The sequence below is a fragment of the Empidonax traillii genome, unplaced genomic scaffold (genome assembly GCF_003031625.1).
Source record: "Empidonax traillii isolate 1590-97213 ecotype Southwest subspecies unplaced genomic scaffold, ASM303162v1 scaffold819:size405531, whole genome shotgun sequence".
Taxonomy (NCBI): domain Eukaryota; kingdom Metazoa; phylum Chordata; class Aves; order Passeriformes; family Tyrannidae; genus Empidonax; species Empidonax traillii.
Genome location: NW_020956012.1, coordinates 23,765 through 32,470, shown reverse-complemented (window position 1 = coordinate 32,470; position 8,706 = coordinate 23,765). Strand labels below are relative to the sequence as shown.

General features: G+C 51.7%; 1 protein-coding gene across 1 annotated transcript in view; it reads right to left on the bottom strand.

Moving 5' to 3' along the window:
* PAX7 (paired box 7) overlaps positions 1-8,648 on the bottom strand; it is a 120,468-nt gene extending 111,820 nt beyond the window's left edge. The window contains exons 1-5 of the mRNA XM_027901904.1: positions 8,559-8,648; positions 8,169-8,405; positions 6,045-6,280; positions 5,277-5,406; positions 4,247-4,375 (exon numbers count right to left, since the gene is read on the bottom strand). Coding sequence (XP_027757705.1) covers positions 4,247-4,375; positions 5,277-5,406; positions 6,045-6,280; positions 8,169-8,253 — 580 coding nt within the window. The 5' untranslated portion in view covers positions 8,254-8,405; positions 8,559-8,648. The remainder of the gene's footprint in view (positions 1-4,246; positions 4,376-5,276; positions 5,407-6,044; positions 6,281-8,168; positions 8,406-8,558) is intronic.
* Positions 8,649-8,706: the final 58 nt, after the last annotated feature.

Below are 8,706 nucleotides of genomic sequence, written 5' to 3'. Positions count from 1 at the left end.
CCCCGCCCCGCTTCTAAACATACATTTACAGAGAAAGCGCTTGTTGGTTTTAAATCAATGCAGATTGTTTGCTGATAAATTGACTCCGCATCCCCTCTCCCCCCGCTCCCACCTTGGGAAACAAAGCCCCTTTCCAGCTGGGGGGGTCCCCCCTTCTTTCTCCTTTCCCTCCCCGATCCTAATTAAATTGGGCAGGACCATCCCAACCTCTTCGTGCTCCGTCCAGCCCCCCAAAACTCGACAGAAGGGGCACCGAGGGCTCCCAAATTAAATTGTTATCACCTCCACGTGTCCATGTGTCCCCCCTCCTGTGCTGTTCACACCTGTCCGCCTCTCCCACCGCCAATAAACATCCATCCCGCTGCTCTCCCGGCTTTCCCACTCGGCTTTCCCCACCCCACGCGATATTTCCAGGGGGCATCGAAGCAAAAAAATGGATCGGTGGAAGAAACTTCGTGCAATAAAGCGGAGTTGGGAGATACAAACGGAGGGGGAATTAATTAAAAATCCGGGTTTTCACCCCTGATGGGGCCCAGCACCCAAGCCCTGAGCATCCTTTGCATCCTGCCCTGCGTCCCAGAGCAGTCCAGGGGGCAGGGCCGGCTGTTCCCACCCGTGACCGTGGGGTGACACGCTGGGAGCGTGGGGGGACCTGCCGAACTTCCCTCTCCTCCAGTGCAGACCCATCGCCTTCCCCATAACCCCACGAGCCTCCTCCCCCGCGTCTGGTTGCAATTAATACCCCACCAGGATGAGGCCCTTCCCCTGCTCCTCCCAATTAACCCCCGGGCAGCACCCCCTGAAATTTGGGGGTGTCCAAACGTCCCCCCCCCTCCGTCCCCACCGCGGGAGAGAACAGAGCAGCCCCCACGCGCGACCCTCCCTAATAAACCCCACCAGCCATAATAAATAACAACAAGCCCAAATAATAATAATAACAACTCGGTCTTAACAAGGATATAAAAAAAATATATATAAAAAAAAAATAAAGTGAAGCCTCATGAATATATGCCCAGGGCTAGCTGGAGTGAGCCGTTTAAAGATGAAAGTGCAAAGAAATAAAGGCTCAATTTAATCTGCCTTAAAACCCTTCAACTTAACGTTTGTGCTGGGAACTCAGAGAGTGAGTACTGATTGGGGATAAATACATTTCTTAGCATGCCTTGGAGCTATTACACCCTTCTCCAACACAGCTCCCTATTCAACAGCCACAGTTTTCATTACCAGCTCTAATAAGTCTTAACATTATTAAATGCCAAGCAGACGATAGAAAGAAACAGGCGCAGGGTGGAAGCTTTCTTTAACACTTAAAAAGAGAGAGCATTTAGGGCTGTCTTCCTCCGGCTCCCTGCGAGGAGAACCCGCAATGAAACGTTTGTCAAGAGGAAAAAGGCCAAAACAAAGTTTCCTCTCCCCCCCCCTCTCGATATCCGCGAGAATCAGAAAACCGCGTTAAAAATCAGAAATTAATAATAATATTACTACTACTACTACTACTACTACTAATAATAATAATAATAAAACCCTTTACACCCACCCCACGCGAAGCTGAGAACAAGTGGCAGAAGCGCGGTGTATTTTTATTTTTATTGCGAATCTCCCGGGAAAAAAAATAAGGTGAAGGGGGAAATGACTCTGAAGAGTTTTTAATTTTATTATATAAAAATATTACCATTTTAGAGCGAAAAAAATATCCAGCGTGCACCCACCGCCTCGGAGTGTTTTGCAAGTTGAATCATCAATTATCTTAATTGGGGCCATTAAAGCTTTCCCAGGCGTTAAAACACACATTGACGGCGGACAGTTTTTATTTTTTAAGGGTTGTTTTCCAGCCGGTCACGATCGCGCAACGCTCGGATGCGCCGGGTCCAACCCCCGCCCGCGGTTGACTTTCCCCCCCTCCCCCAAAAAAACCCAAATTAGAGCCTTTTGGGGCGATTTCTCTGCAATCTACAAAGTCAGGGAGCGATTGCGGGGGAGGAAATCAAATTTTAAATTCCTGATAACTCGGGATTTCTCTCCAGGGATGCGAGCGGAGCCTGCGCGCTTGGAGGTACCGCGGCGCTCCGCGGGCTCCGGCAGCGGGAATTTGCCCAAATTAGCCTTCTTTCAGAAAGAAATGGGGGCTCGTGTTTTATTTGTCCGCGATATTACCCATGAAGGAAGAAGAGAGCGTTTTGTTTTGCTTTTTGACACGCACTTCTGCGTGTTAATCACGAATAAAGAGCCTCCAGCTCTTTCACTCATTCTTTTTAATTATTTTTTTTAATTATTGTTATTTTGGGGGTGGTGACGGGCAAAACGTGCTGACAAGGGGAAAATAAATCAACCCGCGGTTTAAAAACGATACAGATTTTTTTTTTTTCAAGCGGTGAGGAGCGGGTAAAATAAATTTTAAACCCTAAAATCTTCTTTACCTCCCTTAATAAAATTAAAAACACCCCAAAGTGATAGGGGGGAGCTTTCCGCGGACACAATGGCCCCGATTTGCAAATGAGCATCGCCTCTTTCCAAATCACAAGCAACATTTTGCAACGTCCAACGGTTCTCCCTTTTTCCAACAGACGGTCCTATAATATTACAAAACTATCTAACAGCAGGGAGTTTTGAATAATTTATCTCCCTTTCTTCCCTTCCTTGGCCCTTTGTCCAAAGTTTTTCTCCTCCTTGCCGAATTTTGAATGAGAATAGACAAGCCCTCCCTCCCCCATCCCTTTACTCCATTTTTAAGGCAGCCTCGGGTTTTCCCCCCTTTCCCCCCCTTTCTTTTTTTTTTTTTTTTTTTTTTTTTTTTTTTTTTTTTTTTTTTTTTTTTTTTTTTTTTTTTTTTTTTTTTTTTTTTTTTTTTTTTTTTTTTTTTTCTTCTGTTTGCTTTTGTGGTCAGGAATCTTTTACTTATAAAGCTTCAATAGACTTGAAGGTCTTTGTAAGTGAAGTTCATCTTCAAGGTTGGGGAAAAAAAAAAAGGATCAGATCCTTTAAAAGAAAATAAAATAAAACCCTTTTGTGCACCTTCATTTAAAACTCCCAGGAACGTTTGATGGTGACACGGAGAAGCTTTTTCTGCCCCAAATTCCCCCCACGTCAATATTGCCCCACTCACTCGCATTGTCCCAAAACGGGGAAAACTTTGGAGCCAGTGAGAAACTTTGGGAGTGATTCCCTCCCGCTTCCCACACCGAGATTGGGGAAAGGCTCCATGGGGAAAATCCCTCTCGCTCCGCTTCCTCTTGGCCCCACAATATCCCGGATCCCCCAAAACTCCAACCGACCGGACCCCAGCAGGCTCAGCCCATCGTCTTTTTGCGTCAGTTTGGGAGAAAAAAAAACAATTTCCAGTTTCCCGAGGCACATCCCCAAGACTTCCAAAATTGCCGCTTTCCCCCCCAAAAAGCGCCGAGCTCCGTGACACAAGGAAATCATTTTCTGCCCACACCCATACAGCGGCTCCTCCCTCCCCATACTTCAACTTCCTCGCCTTCACTGATAAATCTCATTTATTGTCCCGAAAAGTGCCACTTGCCCCTCGTTTTTTTGGAAGGGGAATCGTCACCCCCGCCGAGTTTACCAAAAATCAAATTCCAGCTCCCGCAATGGCCGGCTCTGGCTGTTCCTCACCCCCAACCTCACATTTCGAGCACGGAAGCTTTAAAAAGTTGAATTTTTTCCTCCCACGAGAGAAGAAAACACCGATCATGGGAGGTGATAACAGGGCCCCAGCACCAGCCCGGCCTTAAGCCTTCCATCACAGCTGCCAGATTTATTTTGCCTGATCTCCTTTAGGGGTGCCGACCCCCCGTTTGCTCCCACCCGAGGCCCCCCCCGGCCCCAGTGGCTCTGTGGCTGCGCCGATCGCGGCTGCTCTAATTGATATTGATTGGCCAAATCGGTCAACTGTCAGCCAGAGTTTCAGGGGACCACTTAGAGAGCAGGAGAGAAATCTGTTTAACAAATTCATTTAGGAATCAGAGATGCCTCCCCCCTTCCCCCCCACCACCAGCCGGCTCGTTTCCCTCTTTCTGTAGGACTGATCCAGAGCAGAACACCAGCAACTCCTCTCCCGGGAAAGCAGCCCGAGGGTACCACCTTCCCCTGGCAGGGCCCTGCAGCGCTCCCTCTGCCTGCCCAGCGCTCGTTTTTGGAAAGAACAAACACCAGAGGCTCTCGAGCCATCCCTTCTTCCTCTTGTTCCCTCTCTCCCGAACGGCCCCTCCGTCCCCCCCGGGGGCAGCGCGGCCGCCTCTACCTTTGTCGCCCAGGATTCCGTCGATGCTGTGCTTGGCCTTCTTCTCCCCGTCCTCCTCCTTCTTGTCACAGTCCTCCTCTTCCTCTTTCTTCCCGAATTTGATGCGTAGCACCCGGCTAATCGAACTCACTAAACCTCAGACAGTCAAAGACAAGAGGGCAAGTATAAGCTGCCTGGGCAGGCCAGGTGGGAGCGGGCTGGGAAAGCCCAGCCGGGGCTGCGGGACGTGGGCAGGAGGCCACGCTCACCCCCAGGGGCGAGCACTCCGTGCCCCCCAAAACCCCCCGAGGCCACTGAGCTGCCCAGGTGGGCACCCACAGCTGGACCTGCTCGTCACCCTCCCCAGGGTCCCCAGCACAGCCAGTGCTGCATCCCAGGGTGGCACCACAGGGATTGTCACCTGCTCTGGAACAGAGAAAAGACCCCCCAATACCCGGCTCTCACCCAGCTCCAAATGGGAACCCAGAGCCTGGATTCAGCCCTAGGCCCTGGCCTGCTTTGGGGTAAATGTGCCCTGCAGGGAAGGCTCAGCCCCCAAAACAGTGGGCAACTCACAGCTGGAACCCAAAGAACTCACACACCCCGAACACATCCCTGCAGGCCAAAGATTGGGGTCTCTTTCCACGGACAACTGGGGGCTCTGGCTGATGGAAATGTTGCTCTGCAGCCCCCACTGAGCCAAGTCCAGCAGGATAAGTGGGGTCTCCTTTAGCCCTGGGTTTGGGGGCTGCCTCCCCGAGTGCTGCACCAGTACAGCCCTGCTGCCAGGGGAGCTGGAATAAGTTGGGAAAACTGGTTTGTTTGTGTTTGGGTTTGCAGCAGACCACAGAGAGACAAGAGCACCACCCCCCTGGCCTGGGGTTTATTTGCTGCTGTGGCTTTGCTTGGGGTGATTTTTTTCCCCTCCCTTATCAAAGCAAAGGCCGAGAGGGTGTGAGAGCCCCTGGAAAATATTTTTGCTGGTGACAGTGATTTCCCTCCGCACTCCTGCGGGTGTTGGGGTGTCCTTCTTGCCAAGCTGCCTTCTCACCTGAGGGCACAGTGCTCCGGTCGCAGTGCCCGTCCTTCAGGAGCCTGTCCCGGATCTCCCAGCTAAACATCCCCGGGTTTTCCCGTTTGTATTCCTCGATTTTCTTCTCCACGTCGGGAGTCGCGACCTGCTTTTGTGATCAAGGGACACCGGTGCGTGTCCGCGAGTGCAGAGGGAGGGGAGGGGAGAGAAAAAGCGCTTTTAATTGAAAGGCAGAGCTGAGCAGCTCAGTTCAACCCTCCTTGCCCGGGCTGCTGGGTTTGGGGCTGAAAATGGGAGCTTGGAGGGGGGAAAGGAGGAAAATAAAGCTGAGAAAAGGTCCCGCTCTCCCAAATATTGGCCACCCTAAAAGTAGAATCCCTGGGGGCCCAGGAGATCAGCCAGGGCGAGTTTATCTTGAGCAGGAGAAGGAGGCAGGGAGGAGGTGCGGGGGATGCTTTTTGGGGTGTTTATGTACACACGGTAATGTATTATTCCCCTAAACATCCCGACCCTTCCCCTCCCCGCACATCGAGGCCGCAGCAAACGCTTGAACGTGCACCACTTGTTGCACACGGGGGAAAAAAATCACTTTAATTTATTCACAGCCTTCAACTTGCACCAGTTTCTACCCATCGGAGGCCGAAAAGTGCAGCTTTACTAAAGCCCTTTCCCCTCCTTCTCCCTTCTGAAAAAAACCACTCGGAAAACTTGGAGCCCCGAACACGAAAGGTGAATTTCTTTAACGTAAGGAGGGGACGTTTAGCTCGGTGCCCACATTGCACTCACCCTGGGCTTGCTGCCTCCGATGGCTCCGGGCCGGATGGAGCCCGTCTCCTGGTACCTACAGAGGATTTTGGAGACGCAGCCGTGGGAGACCCGCAGCTGGCGGGAGATGACGCAGGGCCGGATCCCGTGGTGAGCCATCTCCACGATTTTGTGCCGGATATGGTTGGGGAGCGGGCGACCGTTGATAAAAACCCCTCCGAGCTGGTTCACCCTTCCCTGGCCCAGCGGGGTGGAAACTGGAAAGGAAGGAGGAAAAAAAAAACAACCCAACAAAGAGGGGGAAAAAGTTAAAAGAGGGGAAAATGCAGCGAAAGCGGGCGCGTCCCTCCCCGCGCCTGCAGCTTCTCTCCCGGGATTTGAATCGTTTAAAGAAGGGAGAAGCCTCTCGTCCGTGCCCTGGCCTCGGTTTTATCCCGGCATCACGCGGGAGGCTTCTCCCAGCGATAGTGGGAAAATAAAAATAACCCACGACCCGCACACCCATCACCCGCGACAGCCCCCGTGTTTCTATCCACTACATTTATATATATTTAGGGATTCACACCTTTGTTTTAAACAATACCCCACGTTTTACACAAGAAAAGATTTTAAAGTGCACAACAACACCCACCCACCCCCAAAAAACTTCCCATTTCGCCCCCCCCAAAAAGCGCACTCTGCTTCTTGCTTCAATTTACGGAGCTCTCTGATTTCAAACAAACTTTTGGAAATAATCTCTTAAACACCCTCGAGGGGCTTTTGTTGTTGTTGTTGTTGTTGGGCTTTTTTGTTGCTGCTGTTTTTCTTTTTGCGGTTTCGGTGGGGGTTTATTCCGCGGTTCGGGGAGGCGCGGAGGGAACGCGGATTCCCCGCGGCCGCGCCGCTTCCCCGACACCTCGCCCGGCGCATCCCCGCCCGGAGCGGGGGGACCGGCGGCTCCTTAATCCCCCTCCCCAATTTATTTAATATCTCGCAATGTAGATCTTGTAGATTAATACGATTTCACAGGCTGGAAATTAAAAAAAAAAAAAAAGTGGGGTGGGGGGAGAAAAGGAGGGGAAGAAGAACTCAGCTGGGTAATTTGCACAAGGCTGGAGGGGGTGAGGGACAGGGAAGGCGAGGGGGGTGATTTTTCTCTTTATACAAAGAAAAGTCGATTCCAGAAATTGCCTCGCGATTTAACAAGAATCATGCACCACTAATTCCAAGTCACTTGGCCAGCACTCCCTGGATATATCATTATCGACAGATAACACTCGAGTGGCCAATTTTACATTCAAGAGGTACTAAAACCGCCGGCCGCTCTCTCTTTTCATTATTCCCAGTCATGTTGTGCAAATATTGTTGTAATCCTTTGATCCTTTCCCTTGCCGTCTGTTTTACTTCATTTGCTACAGAAAAGCACTTCACCAAATCCCCCCAGCTTGTATGTTTTGCAGCCTGCGTGGTTTTCCACAGGTTTGAGTTTCGCCACTTGATCACGGTCAGGATGAAATTTTCCTGTTTAATAAATGCGGGGAGAAGGGTCTCGCTCGAAATTCGCCTTTTTTTTTTCTTTCCTTTTTTTTTTTTTTTTTTGGAATGTGTGTGCCTGGAAATAATAACTGCCGGCTCACAAAGGAAAGGCAAAGGATGGGGAAAGATGCGCTGCGAGGTGGGGATGACACTTAGCGAGGTGACAGCTACAAAGTCGCCCCTCTTTCCCCTCACCAGCCTCGGCCAAGGACATCTCGGCTTCCCGCTGCCGCAGGATCCCCCCGGCTAAAGGTTTCTATTCTTATTTTCCCCCGGAAAAGTTGAAAAGGATCGATTCGGTCGTTTCCCCCCATCTTTATGAGGAGCTTAAATTGTCGGGACATTCGCGGGCTTAAAAAAAACCTCAACCCGCTAAATAAGCCCAAAGCACGCGAAGCTGTCCCAAAAATTCTGCGGGATGCCTGGGAACACTTTAAATCCAGGGAAATGCAAGGCGAAGCCCGGTAATTCGCGGGGACGCAGCAGCCCCAGCGGGAGCGGGGAGAAGTTGGATGCTCAGGTCGGGACCCCCCCCCGGTGCGAAGTTCAGCTGCGTCCCCCCCCCCCGAAGCATCCGAGCCCGCCCCCCCCCCCCGGTTATTCCAAGCAGAGGCATATTCCCAGACCTACCTTCCAGAGGGAAGCCGGTGCGAGGGTAGTTTTGCCCCGGAGCCGGGCGCATCATCCGCGGCACCGTCCCGGGCAGCGCTGCCATGGTACGGGGGGAGGTCGGGGCGGCCGAGAGGGTCCGGTCCGAACCGGGGTGGGGGGGCACCCCTTGGCCCCGGGGAGAGCCGAGAGAGCCTGGAAGGGGCTGCGGGGCTGTCTCTCCTCGCAGCCGAAGCGCTTCAATCTTCCAGCCCGCGGCTGCAAAACAAGGGAGAAATCTTTGCTCCGATGGGGGGAAAAAAATAAAAAATCAGAACAATAAAAAAATAATAACAAAAAAAATCAATAGATGACGATGATGATGATGGTAATAATAAAACAGAGGTGGGGAAAAGGGGGGGATTCACCCACCAGAAATTCCTCTTAAAGTTTTAGGGCTATGTCACAACCGGCCTGAGCGGGCGCTCCGGAGGAATGTAACCCGGAGTGCCGGGAAGAGCAGACACATCCAAAGTTGCCTCGGTGCTGGGCTGGGCTTAGGGCTGGGGGGGCGGAGGGG